Below are 21,812 nucleotides of genomic sequence, written 5' to 3' on the forward strand. Positions count from 1 at the left end.
GGAGCAGCCAGGGCTTGAACCGGTGTCCATGTGGCTTGCCAGCACTGCAGGTAGAGGATTCGGCTACCGTGCCAAGAGGCTGGGCACTATTTGGGCCGTGCCCAGGACTTCCCCTGCCTGGCTGTGGTTCAGCATGGAAAATCTTATCAAGCATTCGGTCACCTTCCACCTGGCACCCTTAGGATTCGTTGCCTTCCCTACTGCCAAGGAGGCCACGGGAAAATGGAGTGCCTTTGGAGACCAAGAACTCTGAGGTCACCCACCCCCAATTGGATCTACCACATGGGATGGAAGAAGCCCAAATCCTGCCTAGCAGGATCCAAGGTCATAGGAACAACAACCAGGACCCCTGAGCGGTCCGCAGAAACAGAAGAACAGTAAACTTCCTTCGGGACTAGGGAGAGGAGCTTTCTCTGGTCCTTGCCTGCTTCCAACTTTGGGTCCCCACCCCCTCTCGTAACAACCATCAGGAGCGCTCCAGAAACCCCTCAAAACAAACAAACAAACAAAACTAGAATAGATAGACAGAGAACAACAAGGAAAGCTTAGAACCAGACAGGAAACGGTCAGCGGGGATGCACTTATACCTCACTGGGTGGGACAGAAAGATTAGTTACTCCTCACTGGGGGATGGAAGATTTCTCTGCACACCCCTCCTGAACATGCTCACCTAAACTGTTGACATATATCCTGTTAGAATTATAGAGTTAGACCACCCGAAAAACAACCAGGTTCAGCGAAATCATGCTTCAATGCTATAAACTGCTAAAGACTAAAATTAAAATAGGCATGAGATAGCTGAATAGCAATCTAAGCCATTTTAAGGTGTATAGAACACGGTTGAATGTAAACCAAAATTGAAATGTCTATGAAGAAGTCACAGGCTGTGGTTGAGAACCTGCATTTTCCTATTAACATATTGGTTAATCAATACCATGTCAATTAATGCCACAATGTTGTAAATGGTTGGAAATATTATGTTGGGGCTTTTAATTGATTGGGATGATACTCTGCCGGCTCTACCTTTAGACCAGAGATGGTCTCACCAAGAGACCATTGAACTTACCAGGACAATAAGACGCTGGACTTTACGCTTGGTAAATGCCTCCAATGAAAGAATGTCAACTGAATTTGAACTATGGAAAGGCAACAAGGTGGAGCAATCCACCGTGGGGGGAGGGAGGGGGAGGGGTGGGGGGAATCCCAGTGCATAAAAAATGTATCACATAATGCAATGTAATTAATTTACAAAAATGAAATGCAATAAAAATATGTTAAAAAAAATAAAAACAGGAGAAAAAAAAGGATTCGTTGCCTGCGACCCGGGTGCACACCCCATTCTCCCACCCAGGCTGGTGGGATACTGTGAGAGCCGATGGAGCCAGTCACCATGGGTTGGGGGGCTGACCCCACAGAGAATTCTGACATTAAATAACAGCAGTGTCTAGAGCATCATGATATTGGCCTAAGGTACAATGTGGAATGATTTGGACGCCATCTAATCAAACCGATCACACCATTCAAACCTGATAAGGTTAGCTTTGACTTTGATGTCCTTAGGCTAGCCTTGTAACTCACTTGGCATTCTCCCACTTTGTGTTTTTTTCTTTTTTTTTTGAAGAGGATTCCGGGGCCTCGAGTGAGGAGCCCCCCACCCCGTGTGAGGGATCCCACGCTGCGTGTGTAGAGCCCTGCCATGCACTTGAGGAACCCAGCGCCTCGTGTGAGGAACCACTCCACGCGTGTGAGAAGCTCTGTCCTGTGTGTATACAACCCCCATGCGACTGAGGACCCTGCCACGCGAGTGAGGAGCTCACTGCCTGTGGGAGCCCTGCCACGCGTGTGAGGAGCCCTGTGCCCTGTGTGAGGAACTCCACCACGCGTGCAAAGAACCTCGCGGTACGTGAGAAAGGCCGTCACGCGTGTGAGGAGCTCTGTCCGGTGTGTAAGAACCCAGCGGCGCCGTGAGGAACCCCGCCACGCCGCGGTTCAGGACCCGCTGCGCTGAGCTCGGCTCTGGCTGGTGTCACCAAGAGGAGAGTGCGGAGCAGCACATGGAAGATCCGTCTCCTTCCCTCTCTGTAAATCTTTCTTTCTGATAAAAAAAAAATAAAATCTTTAAAAATTTTTTTAATAATTCTAAAAAATCTTTACAGAGATATCATGTTTCCAACTCTCTCTGTGTGGGTGGTGAGGTCTGTGTCACAAACATCCGTGTGTACCGGGACCTGCTGTGGGTGGCCCAGGGCGGGGTGCGTGGTCCTCTCCCAGGAAAGGTGCTCCTGCCAGTGCCAGCTGCTGTCCTGTCCGCGCGTGCGCTGCACAGCCAATGTTTCCACGCGTCAAACTTCATAGCTTAGTGCTCAGGAGCTCTGGGGTGCAGGAAATATGGTCCTGCCAAATGTAGAAGCGATGAGATTTTGGACACATGGCGTTAAATAGAAAATCTGACTATAGTTACTCAGTAAATCTCACCTAGTCTTTCTACTTTTCTTTTTTATTTTGTAGAATTTAGTGGAAAGGGAGAGTGACAGAGAGAAAAGCAGAGAGAGACTTGGCATCCGCTGGTTCACTCCCCAAATGGCTGCAACATCTGGGACTGTGTCAGGCCAAATCCAGGAACTCCATCTGGTCGCCCATGTGGCTCAAGTACCTGAGCCGTCCTCTGCTGCCTCCCAGGCCACAGGCAGGAAGCTGAATGGGGAGTGGAGCAGCCGGCACACCAGCCGTGCTCCCGTAGCAGACACTGGCCATGGAGGAGGAGGCTCAACGTGCTGTGGCGCAACATCGATTGTATCTTTTCACTTCAAAGTTGTGCCAAGGGCCTGGCGTGGTAGCATAGCAGCTAATTCCTCGCCTTGCAAGTGCTGGGATCCCATGGGAGACTTGGTTCCTGTCCAGATACAGGCAGTCCGCTTCCCATCCAGCTCCCCACTTGTGTCCTGAAAAGCAGTCCAAGATGACCCAAAGCCTTGGAGCCCTACACACCTGTGTAAGAGATCGGAAGAGGCTCCTGGCTCCTTGCTTTGGATCGGCGCAGTTCTGGCTGGTGCGATCATTTGGGGAGTGAATCAAAAGCTGGAAGATCTTCCTCTGTCTCTCCTCTGATATGTATATGTCACTTTCCAATGAAAATAAATCTTAAAAAACAAAAAGATGTGCCCTGCTTCTTGTTCCTATTCTACAGTGATGTAGATTTGGGTCATTCCTGAGTCTGGACTTCCGCCGAATCTCCCTCTCTCTGCTCTCTGGCTCCTTCCTGTAACACCTGCTGTGCGTGTCGGTGGGGCTGGGAGGCTAGACATGGCCCTGAGGGAAGCACGGGGGAAGGACGTGGGTGAGAACCGTTGGGATTACAGGGCTGCTCTCCGACAAGGCTGTGGGCATTTCTGAGCCAGCGACTCCCGGGAGAGTCTGTTTCCCAGGAGCTGGCCAGTTGACCCTCCCTCTCGGTTCCATCCCTGGCTGGAGGAGGGCTATGCCGCATGCGCACAGCCTGGACAGTGGACTGCGCACACAGCTGCTGGGAAGCGAGCCTGCGCTTTGTGCTGGACCCCCGGCCTGGGAGACACAGCCATGTGCCTCTCTCATTCCCACTCTGCCACGCCATCGGCTGTTTACGTCTATGATTTCAGAGGGAGTGTATGAGCAAGGTGAATTTATTTTCTGATCTCTGTAAGAAAGGATCTGCTTATGGGTTGACCTGTGGCCCCCTGAAAAGGTGTATGTTAAAGTCATAGCCCAGGGCCCGGCACGGTGGCCTAGCGGCTCAAGTCCTCACCTTGCACGTCCCGGGATCCCATATGGGCACTGGTTCTGATCCCGGCAGCTCCACTTCCCCTCCAGCTCCCTGCCTGTGGCCTGAAAAGCAGTCGAGGACAGCCCAAAGTCTTGGCACCCTGCACCCGCGTGGGAGACCTGGAAGAGGTTCCTGCCTCCTGGCTTCGGATCTGCGCAGCACCTGCTGTTGCGCTCACCCGGGGAGTGAACCATCGGACGGACGGGAGATCTTCCTCTCTGTCTCGCCTCCTCTCTGTATATTTGACTTTGTGATAAAAATAAAAATAGATCTTTAAAAAATAGTCATAGCCCTTCCACAGTGGCCTATTTGCAGACAGGTTCACGGATGGTGTAACTTGTAATTGTTGAAGATGCCGTTGTGCTGGGGGAGGTGTACCCCTCATCCGATGTGCTGGGGCCCCATATCCAAAGGAGTGAGTTGGACCCAAGAACACAGGGCCACGCCTCTGAGTGATGGTGAAGGCAGAAACCAGGGTGACAGGGCAGGCCCATGAAGCAGAGGACTACTACAATGGAACACATTCCTGCTGACTGCTTGGTTCTGGCCTTGGGCCTCCAGGATGTGAGCTTGGGGTTGGTGCCAGGGACAACAGACAGCACCAGCACCCTCTACATTCCGATAGCCACGTCTCATGCCCTGTAACCAAGCGTTTCCAACAATGGCTAGGCTATGTTATGGATGAAGTAGCATTATGCTCTCACACTAGGGTGGATGTTTAAACGCTGATGTCTTTACTGGTTGCAAATAGCCCTTGGATTAAGGGCGGACACTGACCTAATTTTGATGGCCAGAAGGTTGTTAGGTCGCTGGAGTCACGCCCATGGAGACTGGGAGATGGCTCTTCTGAGTTCAAGCTCAGATTGAATTTTTCCCGGGCTTCCTGGTGGGCCCTGTGATTGTTCTGCACCCAGCATGACCAGCTTGCACAGAGGCCAGAGCCCCCGATCCTGAGCTGCCCCCTCCACGTTGGAAGCAGAAGCAGAGCTTTCCTCTCCCGAGAAGCCCCTCTTGGGTATTTCCATCAATCCAGTCCCGACCAACACCTAGAGGAGGCTCATCTTGGCTCTGAACTTATTCGGGCTGTTGTCTAGTCGTGCAGGTAGGGTAAGCGATGCCGAGAAACTTTTAAGGGATGATAGATTTTAATTAATTAATTAATTAATTTTTTGTTGATTACATTGCATTATGAGACACAGTTGCATAGGCACTGGGTCTCCCCCCAGCCCTCCCCCATGGTGGATTCCTCCACCTTGTTGCAGTACCACAGTTCAAGTTCAGTTGAGAGTCTTTCATTGCGAGCAGATAGATTTTTTTTAAAGAAGCTAGCAACAACTGTTAGGTAGTGTCAATTACTACAACAAAGGATTTTTTTAAAGATTTATTTGTTTTTATTGGAAAGGTGAATATACAGAGAGGAGGAGGAGACAGAGAGGAAGATCTTCTGTCTGATGATTCACTCCCCTAGTGGCCCAATGACTTGAGCTCAGCCGATCCGAAGCCAGGAGCCAGGAGGTCTTCCAGGTCTCCCATGCGGGTAAAGGGTTCCGAGGCTTTGGGTCGTCCTCCACTGCTTTCCCAGGCCACAAGCAGGGAGCTGGATGGGAAGTGGGGCCACCGGGATTAGAACCAGCGCCCATATGGGATCCCAGTGCATGCAAGGTGAGGACTTTAACCACTACGCTATCACGCCGGGCCCAGAGGGATGATAGATTCAAACGAGCTGAGAAAAATGAGTGAGGTTTTAGTAGAAGTGATGAGTTGGCCTCTAAACCATGTGTCTGATGAATAGTTTGTATCTCTTCCCACAAGGGCTCTAACTGGCACGCTGACAGAGCCATTCCCATTGATCTGAGTGCTAGCTCATGTTGTGCCCAGATTTTCAGATCCCCAGAAACCACCAGGAGTCTGAGGTCGATCCAAGTGCACAAGGTTGGCTTATTCAAGCTCAGCACATCTGAGCCTGGGTTCTTGGTTGACAGCAGGCAGCTGCCTGAGCCACCTGCCAGCCGGGCCCAACACCCCTTACCGGGAGTGTAGCCCCAAGAGCACATTCATAGGGTCTTTAGAGGGACAGTCCAGAATAGCTTGGAAACGGGCAATTTCCAAGTGCCTGCAGGGTGAGCGCAAATAGCACACACTCCCTGCCTATCTCAGCCGGACAGCCACGCCTCCAGCCACTAAGGGAGGCACCCACTTAATTACCTGCAGCCACCTGTGAGATAACCAGAATAGGGCGGGCCTTGATTCAAAGGCAAAGGGGCCAGCCGTGCTGAAGGTCACACAGGCCACTGAAGGTCACACAGGCTGCTGAAGGCCACACGGGCTTTTGGCCTGCAAGCTCACACAGCTTCTTAGCAATGAGCCATGAGAAGATGGTTGGAGTTTTGATACTGAGGTTCTCACTCACGTAGCTTTAGGGTGATGAGCAATTCAACGATCTCTTGACTGTTTGAGGCTGTCCGTCATTGACCTCTGGGAGTGGAGTGACCACGTGGCCCAACACACCAGCTCGGGGCCCAGCACCTTGGCCTTACAGCGAAGGTCCTCGCGTTGAACGCGCCAGGGTCATATTTGGATGCTGGTTCTAGTCCCGGCAGCTCCACTTCCCATCCAGCTCCCTGCTTGTGGCCTGGGAAAGCAGTGGAGGACGGCCCAAGGCCTTGGGACCCTGCACCTGCGTGGGAGACCTGGAAGAGGTTCCTAGCTTCTGACTTTGGATCTGCGCAGCACCGGCTGGTGCGGTCACCTGGGAAGTGAATCATCGGATGGAAGATCTTCCTCTCTGTCTCTCCTCCTCTGTGTATCTGACTTTGTAATAAAAAATAAATAAATCTTTTAAAAAGTGTCAACTGACAACAGCACTGCCTTTCTGGATGTTGAACCTCTTCCAGGTCTCCCACGCGGGTGCAGGGTCCCAAGGCCTTGGGCCGTCCTCCACTGCTTTCCCAGGCCACAAGCAGGGAGCTGGATGGGAAGTGGAGCTGCCGGGACTAGAACCGGCTCCGGGCCTTTCTGGATGCTGAGTTTCAGCCAGCAAAGGTCTGCTGCCAGCCCCCAGGCGCTGACCAGCTCCGGGCTGAGCCCCACTCTCCCACAATTAAGGAGTGTTCCTGGATACCGGTGTCAGCAATAATTGTTTTAATTTTTATTGGGAAGACAAACTTACAGAGAGAAGGAGAGATGAAGATCTTTCATTTGCTGCTTTGCTTCCCAATGGTTACAGAAGCTGGAGCAGATCTGTGGGAAGCCAGTAGTCAGAGGTTTCTTCCAGGCCTCTCACGTGGACACAGGGTTTTGAGTCTTCAGGCTTTGCCAGGCCGCAGGCAGGGAGCTGGGTAGGAAGTGGAGCAGCCCGGACACAAACCGATGCCCCATGGGATGCCTGTGGTTGCAAGGGGAAGACAGCTGACTGAGCTGGCACACCAGGCCTGGAAACATGTTTGTCCCTGCCAGTAGAGCCTGTATTTTCATGTTCACCCACAGCATCCATTCTTGGGGCTTCACACTCAATGCGTGGTGATTAAGAACCATGGGTGTCCGTGCCTGATGCCAGCCTCAAGTCCGGACGTGGACATCCTTCGATAGAACCCTGCAGAGCAGAAGTCAGTGGACACCTAAAGGTGAAGGCAGCCCGCGTTACTCAGGCCAAGCACTGTGCTCCGCTTCTGTGGCTACGTCCTCACGCCATCTCACTGGGGTCCCAGGAGCTCAGCCTCTTCCTCAGTACTCTAAGCCAAGTCCTTGCTGTGGTCTGCCCCTGAGCTTGGCCGCCTCTCAAGGGTGCCTGTGTGGAACGCATGGCCCAGGGTTAACAGGCTAAGGGCAGAAATCTAACACAGCCTCCTCCTCTCGGGTCTTGGGGTGTGACGGGATGGAAGGAGGCTGCTCGGGGGGTCTCCATGACCTAACGGTATCTCAGAAGGGCAGACCAGGGAGGTATGGGTGAGCAAGCCCTGTCTTCCGGCTTCCTAGCCAGGCCTGACCAGGACTGAGTGTCCAGCTCACGTTCTTAGCCACTTTGCACTTCTCCGGCAGATCCGGGGGCCACCATGAGGGCAAGGCAGGAAAAGCAGCAGGCCACAGATGCGGAGAGCTGCCAGCCAGCCCTTGAACACAGACGCATCTGTCAGCTCTCCTGAGGGCACAGGCTCCCCCTCCACCTCTGGAGCCATCGGAGAAATGTTCTCTCTTGAACGGAACAACCCAAGTTGCCACAGTTTGTTTCATGTGGGCTTGAACGCCTGCTCCATGGCAGCGTGGATTCAGGAAGCCCCTTCCCACTGGGCCCACAGAAATGGGGCAGGGGTGAGTGTTGCCACGACGTGGGTGTCCTTTTTTTGCCGTGAAGAGCTGCTGCCCGCGCTGCACTGTGGCTGGCCTCTAGGGGACGTCATGTTTCCATACTGCTTGAGTTTCCGTCACACCTGCGACACATCCTAGTGTAAACCACGCTGCCTCGGCTCAGTGTGCGAGGACCTCCCCGCCAAGGGTTCTCTCCTCCCCTCTGGCTGCTCTCTGCTGCCGTTGGCCGTGTCTTTCCACCCTGCCCGTGTCATCGATGGGGGCATTCGGTCCTCCTGAGCCAGTCTCTCCAACAGTTAGCCAATGCAAAGGTACGGTTGGCATTTGCCACCTCACTGTCCCCCCAGTGCCCATTGCCTCATGCATCTGTCCTGGGTCCTCTCTTGTAAGCGTCTAGACCAGCACTGGAAGCGATTGTAACAACACCAGGGGCTTTTATTCCCTCTGATCACTGTTGGTTTCAAATAAAATGGAGATGACTAATATCACTTGTGTTTTCGCATTAATTCAAAATACCAACATGCTAGCAATGCATTGTTGGGTGCTGCTCATTAGCCGATGATGCAAATTTATTTAGGGAAAGCCAAGGATAAAGATCTACGTATCAATTTATAATGTTTGGAATCGGCATTTGGGCTGGCCCCCATGTTGCTTCTCGCTCACACCCTAGTCCAGCTGCCCTGGGAGACAGCTGAGGTGACCCACGAGGGCCAGCTCCTGCCACCCACAGGGGAGACCCAGACACAACACCTACATCCTTGTTTCGGCCCTCCCCCAGTCCTGGCTGTTGTAGGCGTTTGACGAGTGTGAACTAACTGATGGGAGTGCTCCAATAATGAAATAAAAAATTAAAATGTAAGAAATAAACATCGCCCAAATGCTAAAGAGAGCAGTCAGGAATTCAACCCAGTCCCCCGCTCCTGGGGGACACCAACACAGTTACCAGAGCCATTAGCACAGCCTCCCGAGCTCTGTGATGGCAGAACATTCCAGTCCAGAGCTGGACTCTCCAGGACGGGCTGTGGCACCTTAACGGAAGTCTAAGCTGCTAGGCCAAACGCTATAGCAATAAATTCCTGTCTAGTTTAATTATACTGACATATCCTCAAACATGTGGACACACAAGGGTGCTTCAGAAATCTCATGGACTATCAGCTCAGAAGGCAAATTCATTTTGGTAAAAATTATAAAATCATGTGTAATTCACTCTGAGCCTTGCATTTTAAACCCCCAATCAGCTCAGGCTTGAATTCCGTTTGCCATGGACATTCAGAAGCACCGCCACATGGGGAGACCAGAAGAGAGGAGCGCACGTCCTCCAACATGACCACCGTCACCGCAAGCGTGTCACACCCACCTCGCCACCATCTTGGTGTGCGGCAGGCCGTTGGCAATGGCCACACATGGCAGGTGTCAGGCCTTGCCAGCTACAGTGCTGGCTGAGGGAACTTGGCTCCGCGATCACAGCAACCACAGACGATGCCAACCTATGTATGTGGCTGCGTTCTAGAAAATGTCAGATCCAGACACAGCGAGGGGACAGAGTGGAGCTGGGGAGCTGTAGGTTCCAGCTCTGGGCAAGTGGGGGAATGGCACAGGAGACGGGGACTTCAACAGCTCATGGAAATTTCCAAATGAAAGGCAAGCTCGTGGGGCTGGTGCCTGACGTATGGGCATCCCATGTGGGCATCCCATGTGGGCACAGCTCATGTCCCGGCTGCTCCACTTCCCAGCCAGCTCCGTTTGTAGCTTGGGAAAGCAGTGGACGATGGCCCAGAGCCTTGGGACCCTGCACCCACGTGGCAGACTCCCAGATTCAGATCATCTCAGCGCTGGGCTATTCCTGGGGAGGGAATCAGCCACGGAAGATCCTACTGTCTCCTCTATTTTTATTGGAGATACACATTTAAATAAACCTCTAGAGACATAGGAGAGGATTTTGCCTTTTGCCACAGCACTTGCAGACCTTCCAAGGCCCTGGATCTGTTGGGGATCGACACACTCCATGGGATGTTCCCACAAATTTGTGAGCAGAGTAGACTACATAGAATGTATCAGTTAGGGGCACATGTAGTTCAGGGGTTCATTGTGTGCAGGTGGAAACGGAGGAACGAGGGAGTGGCAATTCCTTCCATGGGATTCTTACAGCCTTTTTGACCACACTAAACAAAAACTTCCGGGAAAACAAATCATGTTCTTAATCCCATTGTTAGGCTGAAAAGCCCTTAAATAAAACTGTTACACACCACGTATTCTCCGCTGCGTCTCAACATTTTATTGCTTCACATAGTCCTTGAACACCATTGTGGGAAAATACAGGAATTTCACCAAGTGGGCTATTGACTCATCCAAGTCTCAATACAAGTAAAGATGGGACACCACACCCTAACATCCCGCATCCCAGTCCTGGCCAACATCCCTTCACACTCGCCCTCAGGTTACCCAGGGCATGACCAGGAGGGCTGCCCAGCAGGCTCAGCAGCCCCACCCGAGGCCCTGAACGTCCTGGGCAGTTGGGAAGCCATCAGATGCCAACTTTGATTCTGCTTTGCAGAACCAGGCTCCCAGAAATTGCAACCAAGACCCCCGGCGAGGCCTTTTCTCTTGGCCCAGGACTGAGAGGTGAACTTGAGGTTGGGGTTCTTTCGTTTCACAGCCTGCAGCATATCCTGTGTTCCTGCGCTCACATTAGTCATGCCAAGCCTGAGGAAACAGAGGAGAACCGTGTCACTTCCTCTGTCATGGAGGGCCACGCCAGAGAATTTTGGAAAGAATTAAAAGAAATTTTTTGGATGCGGAGAGCTTTAAATGCATACGTCTTTACAATAGGCACTGCTTATCAACTTTCTGGAGATCCCACACAAGCGTGGATTTGAAGAAGTTGAGCCCCACAATGTTCTTTAGCTCCATTCTGAAGGGAACTTCTTAAACTAGTCCGTTTCAACTGCTGGATTAGCAACCTCCCCCCCTTACCACGGGGCATCCTTCAGGGACGGACAATCTGCTCTGGCCTTGAAACCGGAAGTTAGTGGTCTCTTTGCTAAGCCTTAGAGCAGGACGCACGAGTGTCCACGTGCAGCGACTGCGAAGCTGGCAGCAGCAGGCAATGCTGTTGCTGTGCACTCAGAATTCGCAAACATCTGGGATCACTGCCTCGTGACAGGTGCCACCAACATGTGGCTTTTGTAGAATCCAGCACTCAGGGTCCAGGTCTCCCACGGAAATACATTTAGACTCGGGAGAACACAGCACACCTGTCTGGAGCCATGTGTGTTCATGTGCTCAACTCAAGGACAGAGACTGCTGGTCACCCTGCTGAGTTTCCCCTCTGTATGTGAACATCCTGGTGGAACACTGCCATGAAATACCAGGCTAGGAACCGGTGCAGTGGCATAGCATCTAAAGCTACTGCCTGCAGTACTTGCATCCCACATGGGCACTGGAGAGCAGTGGAGGGTGTGCTGAGCCTTGGGAACCCGCACCATGTGCAAGACCCAGAAGAAGCCCCTGGTTTCAGACTGGCCCAGCTCCAGTTGCTGCGGACATTTAGGGAGCGACTGGGCGGATAGATGATCTTTCTCTCTGTACTTCTATTGCAAATAAGTCAATCTTTAGATTTTGTATTTTTTATTCTAACCGCAAATGTGTTCCTTTCTCGTTAGTGTTAATGAGCATGTAGCTGTTGGGACACCAAATCAAGAAAGGAGGAACTGCATTCTAGATTTTTCCAGTCCTTTCTTGGACATGTATACAGCCTACAGATGAAACCTCTGGTGGGCAGCTTCTGAGATGTCTTCCAGCAGCCAGTGTTGTGGTGCCACTCCCTGCAGTGCTGGATTCATGCCCACGTGGGTGCCGGTCTGAGCCCCACTGCTCTGCTTCTGATCTAGCCCCTTACCAACACGCTTGGGAAGTGGTGGAAGATGGTCCAAGTACTTGGGCTCTGCACCCGCGTGGGGGCCTGGATGGAGTCCCCGGCTTCCGGCTTCAGTCCGGCCCAGACCTGTCTGCTGGCCAGCCATTTAGGGAATGAGCCGGCAGATGGAAGAACTTCCTGCCTCTGCCGTTCTCTGACTCCCCTTTCCAATCGAGAAGTCTCCAAAAACTCACAGGGCCGCGAATGATCCTCCCGCTGGGGCAGCCCTGCCCTTGCTAAAGCCCCTCCCTTGCATGTTGGTGGCACCTGTAGTTTGCATCAAACCAATGGGCAACATGATGACATGTCACTGCCTTGATGAGTGTATGTAAAATTGCTCTCAGGTGGCAAGAGCCTAGGGCCCCTTCAGTGCCTCCTGAGTCGTCTCTACACAGAGATACTCAATCCAACAGCCCAAGGGAGGCCATGCTCACCACGACCTTCAGAGAGCCAGAAGCCACTGAGCTGCTGCTGCACTCCCGCCTCCCACACTGCGAGACCCCGGTTTGCACAGCTGTGCCGCACAGCACCTGTTGACTCACCCAGCAAGGAAGGGCGTCGTTTTGCAGCTTAAGAAAATGTAAGGGCCAGAGAATTGGAATCCATGACCCAGTCAGAGCATACAGCAAAACGTAACAGCTTTTCTTGCTTAGATCAAGGCTGACAAGCAGCAGCAACTGTCACCTTTTGCTCACCATGAACTAGACACTGTGCCCCCCGGAGGGGAGCAGCCTCTGCGCAGCAATGCCAGAGTCACGGGGCTTGGAGGAATCGGAAGCCGACCACAGCGCATGTTCCCACCTCACACGCCCTCACCCATGTCAGCACAGTGCTGTCCCCAGCCACACGGACAGTGACATCCAGCTTACCCGAGGGTCTCAAGAACACAATTTGGTGGGCCCAACATCAAGACCACGAGAAGCTGTGTAATTCCTGCCTCACCCAACTTGTTGCCAAGCAGGTTGAGTTTTTTCAATTTTTTGTTAGTGACCAGCATAGAGGCCAAAAACTCGCAGCAGGCACCTGTTATCTTACACTCTTCCAACCTGTAACAAGGAAACACAACGGCTAAGACAGGATCCAGCCCTGGTGTAGAAACGACACGCAGAGAGGGAGGGTGTGAGCTAGACAGTGGCCAGAGGACATGGCACATGGCAGAGCCGTGGCTCCCACGCCAGATCGCTCCACTCACGGCTGTCCTTTCTGGCCAGTGTCGTACACTCACGCCCTCTTCAGGCTCCGCGAGCTGCACGCAGCAGAGTGGTCGAGCGGGTACCCACCCGAGGTTCTCCAGGTTGCAGCTGGGTAACTCCAGCGCCTGGCACAGCAGCACCACGCCCTCGTTGCCTAGGTTGTTGCTCCCAAGCTCCAGGCTCCGCAGGTTTGGGTTTCGGAGGATGGCTGTGCTGATGTTACAACACACATCGCTGTTGAAGAAGCAACCGGACAGCCTGCAGAGGGGAAGTGTGTGTGTGAGCTTTATACCATGAAGGGCTGGGAGCTTGGTATGCCATGAGGCAGGAACCCACGAATGGTACCAGGCATCTGTATCAGTAGGTCACAGGTTACGCTGGACAAGCTCCTAACTCAGATTAACATATGAATGACCCCACAGCTTCCATCACCCAAATGTTATCAACAAGGAAACAAGAGGCAAAACACCTCGGGCATTTTTCATTGAAAGGTATAGATGACTGGGTATAAGCCAAAGTTCTTATAACTGCCCGTGGTCTGTTACAGCGTTTCCTGCTACGGCCCTCACTGCCCAGCTGCTGTTCACCGACCAATACAGGTGTTCACACATCAACGCTCTGTGCTGGGCTCGCTCTCAGTCCTTAACGTCCAACCCTAGTGGCCTGGGCCATCCAACCCTTACTCTCCTCTGAGTTTTTGCTCAAGGGTCCCCTCGTCAATGCAGCTCACATTCCCCAATCCGGCTCAGAAACAGCCGCTGTCCTAGGTTTGCACGACATCTTTGACGTCTGGTGGAGCAAGCAACATTTTCTGTGAGGACCATGTAACAAGCATCTTCGGGTCCGTGGGGCCTGGGGCATCTGTTCACACCTTTGTCCGAGTAAGTCAAGGGCACCTGTAGGCGCAGTCAACACTGACTGTGTTTCAAACACCGTATCTACAAAGACAAGCCAACGACTGCACTTGGCCCTGGCTGGTACAGCTTGCTGAGCCCCAGCCTAACTCATCATCACCCCTCTAGGTCCTATGTAGCATCCAGCTTCCACAGTGTCACAGCAACAGCCATCCATTGAAGTCCTAACTACATCCAAGATACATTTGCAATACAAAGACACCACAATGCTATTGGAATCTTCCCATCCTCTGCGACAAATGTCAGAGGCTCACGAACCACAGCTGCTGTTTTATCAAAATTGGATGGGCTGACTAGGCCGGTGTCTCGCATTTCTGAGCCAGGGAAATCCTTGGTGTGTTTTCAAAAGAGGACCTCAAAGTAACTCCAGGACTAAACAAGACCACGATGCTGTTCGGAGAGGGGACGCTTCCTGGCAGCTGGGAATTCAAGCAAGCTTGTTGTACGGCACTGGGGAGAGGCTCTGTGCCTTGGCGTGCAGGAACGCCCGGAGGCCACGGCCTTGTGACCAGGGCAAGTCTCCCGGGGCATCACAGCACGTGCCCATGAAGGGTCTGCAGGCACTCGTAACACGCGGGAAACCGCAGATTTCAGTTCTGTCCCTGAGACCGGTGCATTTGAACGGCGAGTTGTCACCTGTGTGAAGCGCCCCTCGTCTCCCGTGCGGGTCCAGCTTGGCCATCTCCCCGCTGCAACAGAGCGCTGCCAAACACAACCTGCGTACTGCCACCCACCCTGCGAGACCTTCCCTCCTGTACCACCAAGTGAGCCTGGTCAGGGCTGAATTCGAGGCGCCCTTCTCCTGCAGGCTGGGCCTGGACCAGGACCAGGCACCCCTCCTGCTGCTACCAGGATTGACATCGGACTTCGTGCCCTCCGCCCTTCCGGTCTTCCCAACACAGCTTGCTCCGTTTATACCCAGCCTGACCCGCTGACACCCACGAGCCCCGTCTGTTGCCCGTGCCCCAGGCGGGAGGGAAGTGGACGTCCGTGGAAGGCCCAGGTGGACTTACTCCAGCTCCTGTATCGTGCAGATCGGAAACACTAGAGGCATCAACAAGATCAACACACCACTGTTCTGCAGGAAGTTCACGCTCAGGTCTAGGTGTTTCAGAGTTTTGTTGAGCAACATGACGGTCGCCAGGGGATTGCAGCACGCTTCCGTCAGACAGCAGAAGAGCAACCTGCGTGGGGACACCACCCGGCCAGTCAGCAGCAGGGGCCCGGGCCAAGGCCGCTTCCCCGGGCCACCCATCCAGGACGCACAGAGGCCTCCACGCCTCCTGCAGCCACAGCCCCGCCTCTCCCCACACCCCTCCCTCACAGGCAACAAGTGGTCAAAGCGCCCATGACAGTGCGGAGTGAAACATAACGTGTGTGTCCGTGACCATGGTGGGAGAAGAACCAAGTTCCCACGGTCACTCATTCTGTAAACGTGGCCTTTTTGTTTTTTGAAGCTACAGCATGTCTACTTTGATTTAATCCTAAGATTCCTTTCAGGGTAAAAATTCTACTGTCTTAGAAGTTACTTTGCTGCTTTCAAGAACAAAGGGGAACCACCATCAGTTCCCGTAGTGAGGTGGTGGCCACGAGTGCATGTGGGAACTCGTGAAGAATTTTAAAACAGCAAAGACAGTTTGCTGGGCCCCTCTGGTGTGAGGCTGCAAGCCCGCCCTGTGCCACCCAAGTGGCCATTTCTATCGTCTGAATCTATTGCTTGAAAGCTTAACTCACTTCTCTTTCATCTCCAGCTCCTCTTTTCCACATCCATCTATATGGAAATCACCCCAGCGGGTTCCATTGCCACACGCGAGTTAGGCCAGAGCAGGGACCGGCCAAGGGCGGCTAGCAGACACACCCAGATCCCTGGCCTGTATAAACTGCCAACGATACGTTCCACCTTCAGGATGACTGAAGAATATCCAAAGACTGTGACTTGTAGAAGTGACAAAGTGCAAGTTTTACCACACACGGCACTCTATGTCCATGGATTCAACCAACCATGCAACAGGAACGCTAGCATAAAAACCTACGCAGACCCCTTCCTTGTCCAGCAGGACTGCCTCACTGCCCTCACTTTGTAAGAGTAACCCAGAGATCAGGACGCATGTAGGCCACACAGAAACACTAGACCACCACTGGAAATCAGAGAGCAGGGCCTCTGGGGTGCTGGCACCCCAACCTTCAGATATGACTATACTCACACAGCTGCCTTCCTCACGGCCACACGTGGTCACCGGCGACATCTGCAGCCATTTTCTTACTCCATCAGCAGAGTGGAGGTGTTACTGCAGAGAACACGGCGTGTAGCCAGCCACACCTGCCGTGCCTGCTGGCCAGCCCTCCAGCGCAGAACAGCCGCTGCTGGGCCGCCACGTGAGCACGGCTTGTCCTTCCCACGCCGTCTGTTCTACCTCACTGGCCGCAAGCACCTCTTATGTGGTAGCTTCACCCACCTGCCCCTGGACAGTCTGCCTTTGCAGGACTCCAGGTCCTACAAACATCACCACTGTCACTGTGGACATGGATTTTCTCCCCTGGCCTACATATACGCAAGGCAGGATCCTGTCATTCGGTGGCCAGACATGATCAGGAGTTCTATGTCTTATTTTAAATTATAGTAACAGTCTTAGAACATTATAAAGTTATTCAACAACCTGTTGAATACAGTAGCTAGCATTTACAACAATGCATCATGTTGACTACTTCATGTATATTTGTGATCTCTATTATTTCATCAGGGTATTAGAGTACCTGGGTGGTTTACAGTATTCTTAAAACGATGTGCCAATCACACAAAATAACGCAACTCTAGATTGCTGGCAGGGAGGGAGGTGGCCACGGTCACTTCATGCACTTCTTGCTTAATTCATCAACATGTGTTTGACACACTGTCAACAGGTTCGCTCACTTGGGACCTTAGTGATATGAGCTAGTATCCTTTGTAGAGGAGCTTATGTTTGATTTTTTGAAGTTACATAAAAAGGCAAAAAAAAAAAAAGCTAAAGAAATTCCCTATTTTTATAAAAAGCTATTTCAGATCCACAGCTATGAACTGATAGGACAATAATATTTTTCTACCTATCAGATTTAGCCAAAAATCTGAATCTTTTACAGATATTTTTCTGGGCTTATTGCAGTTTCTTTCACTGATGTCAGATCTGGAGATTCCTTGCCTATTTCAACATGGAGAAAAATCTGTCACTTTGCTATGTCTGAATTACTGGATACACAGGTGTGAATTATAAAGTCTGCATGCTATAGAATCAAGATGGCAGAATAGGTTAAGGACACGTTTAAAAAAGAGAAATAGTAGACAGTGTGAAGCAGAGAGGGCACATTCCAAGAAACAGGAGAGGACAGAATACCAGCAAAGGGGCACCTGGAGACTGACAGACACAGGAAAGCAGCGGACACAGCGGTGTGGTGCTGCAGTGACTAATACCCCAGCAGCGTTCAGTGAGTGGCGATCCGAATTGAACCTGCAGATGGAACTCCACCAGCAACCAGGTGGGAAGGGACATTCGCTGGGAGCTCAGGAGGTGAACCCAGAAAAAGACCTGCTCATCCTGCTGGTCTGTTTGATTTGACCAGGAGCAGAGACAGAGCAGCAGGTCCCAGACAGGCAGTGTGGGAACAGGGTAGATTTCACAATCCAGTCCACCGCGTAGAGCCAAATCAGGCACCATTTTGTTTAAGGAGGCAAAGGCAAGGGAAAGGACTGAGCATATGCTGAGCTGGGAGTGAACTCATTTCTGGCTCAGTAGACTGCAACAACATGGCATCCTACAGGTTCCACCCAAGATAGGTCCGGGTAGCCCTCAGATTGATGGCCAGCAGATCAAGAACGCTAGCAGTGGCACATCAAGTGCCATTTTGTACAGTGTGGTGAAGGCTTTAAGACTGCAGGGACAACAGTGAGCTGTGCATTGCACTGGTCCCACAGGGAAATACTAACTATGGCACCATATGGGTCAAAATAGGCCCATGTGGCACTCAGACCTAATGGCCAACAGGTTCTGGCAAGTCCAGCACCACCAACACCCTAGCTATATAGGACATCTGGTTTCTCCCTAATCCTGGGACTTGCTCCAACCCTAAGTGGGAGAAAGGTTATACAGACAACAGTGCAGCCTCAGCATGACTTCATAGGAGGTGGAGAGTGATGAGCCAGGAGCTGGGGCTACAGAGACCATGGTGGGAATCTGACATAAGAACCCAGACCTGGAACTCGCTGGAGGGAGCGGCACAAGTGACTGTAAAGAAAGAACCGTGTACCAACTGCGATAAGTAAAATCGAACTGTAGACCCGAGAGCGACAGAGCTTGGAAACCCACCCCAAGGAGAAGACTCTGCTAACCAGAAGTATCAACAACGAGAAGCAGGTAAAGCAGGCGTCCAAGGAGTTTCAGGAACATGTCACACTGGAGATGAATCACATGAAAGCTGACATATCAGAAATGAAGAATACAGTGGAGCAAATTAAAAGTACAGTGGAGAGTCTCCAAAATAGAATAAAAGAAGCAGAAGAAAGAATCTCAAAATTCAAAGATATTTTCCTCACCAGGGGGAAACAAACAAAAGCTGGAAGCAGAGCTGGGTCAAGCTCAAAAAAGCATTCAAGAATGGAAAGACACTGTTAAGAGGCCAAATGTAAGAGTTATGGGAGTCCCAGAAAAGAGAAACTTAGATTAAAGGTGTATTCCATGAAATAAGGGAAAATATCCCTAATCTAGAGAAAGAATTGGGAAACAACATCCAGGAGGGGCACAGAACTCCCAACAGGCTTGACCAAAAGCGATCTTCACCACGACACATGACCATCAAGCTCTCTTCAATTGAACATAAGGAAAAGATCCTGAAATGTGCACGTGAAAAAAAATCAATTGATATATAAAGGCATGCCAATCAGACTCACAGGAGATCTCTCACAGGAGACTCTACAGGCCAGAAGAGAATGGAGTGACACATTCCAGATTTTAAAAGCTAAAAATTGTCGGCCCAGCATAACGTACCCAGCAAAGTTTTGTCTTTGAAAATGAAATAAAATTCTTCCAGGGTAAAGAAAAGTGAAAAGAATATGTCTCTTCCAAACCTGCCATACAAATGATAAAGATGTCCTCTTGACAGAGAAAAGGAATAGGGCCCACTAAAACCAAAGGCAAATATGAAGAACAACCCAATAAAATACAGACGACTAAATCAATGAACAACCCATTGCTAAAAGGACAGTATGAAATTACTGCCCATTCATATTAACCCTGGATGGAAATGGCTTAAACTCAAATGTCATAGATTAGTAGACTGGACTAAAAAACAAAACCCATCTGTGTGATGCCTACAGGAGACACATTTCACCAACAAAGATCAACGGAAACTATCTCATGGATTTTGATTTTTTGTTAGTTCCATCTTTCCACACTTTCTTCTCATTAAATTCTTCACTGACTCATAGATCACACAGAAGCATCATTTTCTTCAGGAAGGTGCTTGATTTCCTTTTTAATTTCTTCAGCGACACATTAATCTTTTAGTAGCATGCTGTTTAACTTTATGGTGTTGTTAATTTTTTCCTTCCTGTTGTTGATTTTGTATTGTGGCTTTTCATTTAAGGGATGTACAGTAACTGTAACGGAGGCTATCCTATCCAGATGTGAGGATACAATGCAGGCTGCCTCTCTACTTCCAGACAAAGATGGACTCCCTGTGAAACTGCTTACTGTATCTGGACAGTAGGATGCTGGACTCTGCCATTGTCCATGCCCGCAATGATGGACATATGACTGTGTGTGAAGATCTATACTATAGTAGTGATACAGGGGAACCCAGTGAGAGGGGAGAGAATTGGGGAGGGGATAAGGGAAATTCCAGGGCCTATGCAACTGTATCATAAAATGATACTATAAAAGTATAATTTTAAAAGTTTACATGCCAAAACTTCTAGGATGATAGTAAGTGTGCCAAAATCAATCCATGGTGATGCTCACCTAACTGCATTCCAGAGAGCTACGAAACACACACTTATAATGGGCGAGTTTCATGGGGCATGCCCGGGTCTTACACCTGGGGGGACATCAGCTGGATGTGCGCACGACAGGAGACGTGCCGATCTGCAGTTCTAACACTTCACCACCGGCACTGTTCTATCACCTGCTTTGCTAACAGGAATTCAGCCCATACTGCCAGTCTCTTAAGAGATCCCCATAGGGTCAGAACATCCTAGAACTTGAGATTCTGTCTACCATTATGTAACACAGTATTGCGATATCCTCGTGGTGTTTAGCCGCTTGCTCTGCCTTGCTGACCACTCTTTCTGTCCAGGCCTTCCTTGTTGCCCTAATTTTGCTGTCTTTGTGTTTTTCACTCCCTGACCTGGGCAAACACCTGCTTTCCTAGAAACTTCCCTAGAGTAGTTTCTCTTTCACAAGACGAGCAACTAGTGAGGCTAGGCACAGGAAGACTAAAAGCATGAAGTTCCCTTCTGTCGTCGAGCCTGTTGCTGTAGCCTAGGAGGCCTACAGCTACTCCAACTCCCTCATGGACACCACTCCAACTCCCTCTCCAAAGCGGTGACCCCACACTCTACGCTCTGCAAAGCAGGCTGACCACCCCTCCGTCCAGGCTTGCTGCCGTGTTGCTGTGTGTTCGTTAGCAATGTTTGACCCTCACCCTATCTGCCCAATCCCAAACACTTCGTGGTTCTTTCAGCCAGCAGGCTGTCTGCTTGGCCAAGCCACTTACACCAGTGACTCGAGGGAACAACCTGGTTGGCGCAAGACATCGCACAGTGTTTTCATGCCGTCATCCTTCAGCGGGTTGTTGGACAGGGTCAGCTTTTTCAGGTTCCTGCTGTTGACCAGGAGCGAGGCAACTTCACCACACACGTTGGCCTTGACATCGCATCTCATGAGGCTGTGAGCAGAACAGGGACGGATGAAGCGGGGCCTCGGGACTGCGCTACGCCAGCTCCACGAGGCGAGAGCGCCACCAGTGCTGGGCTTCCTACACCGAAACCACGAAGCAGCCAGATCCCTCCGCTTCTAGCTTGGCCCTAAGCCAGGGCCCCAAACCCATTCCCCAGGGAGTGGACAGTCCCCAACCCTTCCATCTTCACTTCAGCATGACGTGTCAGAGCTGCCAGTCACGTGCCAAGCAGCTCACCGGACCCTGGCACACACGTGTACCAGCCTCACCGAGACATTCAACCGTCGCCGGCACAGTAGCTCCTGCTCTCCCACACGGAGTCCCTGAGGCTCTGCCTGTGCTGGCTTCCATCCATCCTGCTGCCCAACCCCCTTACGTTCCTCATTGTCCCCACCCCCCCCCGGGCCATACTCCCCCTCTCCTCTCCGCACCCTGCCGCCTTCAAGTCTTCATCCTCACCTCTGCTCAACGGTCCTGCCATTTCAAATTCATTCCCATAAGGGGAACTCTGTCAAGGGTGACTCAACTACCACGCGGTGCATTCTGGTAGGTGCCTTAGGAAACGGCCAACTCAGACAATGGGATGTAATTCTACCGGGCGCCGGTAAGTCAGACTGCACCTGCTCCTGGCAGCTCACCAGCAGTGCAAACGAGATCAAAGAAAGCTACGTAATGGAAAGCTGTTCTCTGCACTGTCATGGAATCTCTGGTTAGAGAAATTCTTTCTAGTAAGGTGGCATTTGAGCAAAATCCCACAAGAC

General features: G+C 51.4%; 1 protein-coding gene across 1 annotated transcript in view; it reads right to left on the reverse strand.

Moving 5' to 3' along the window:
* NLRP11 (NLR family pyrin domain containing 11) overlaps positions 1–21,812 on the reverse strand; it is a 34,427-nt gene that overhangs the window by 2,751 nt on the left and 9,864 nt on the right. The window contains exons 5-6 of the mRNA XM_058673967.1: positions 15,141–15,311; positions 13,246–13,471 (exon numbers count right to left, since the gene is read on the reverse strand). Of these exons, the coding sequence (XP_058529950.1) occupies positions 13,246–13,471; positions 15,141–15,311 (397 nt within the window). The remainder of the gene's footprint in view (positions 1–13,245; positions 13,472–15,140; positions 15,312–21,812) is intronic.

This window comes from Ochotona princeps, chromosome 16 (genome assembly GCF_030435755.1).
Source record: "Ochotona princeps isolate mOchPri1 chromosome 16, mOchPri1.hap1, whole genome shotgun sequence".
Lineage (NCBI taxonomy): Eukaryota > Metazoa > Chordata > Mammalia > Lagomorpha > Ochotonidae > Ochotona > Ochotona princeps.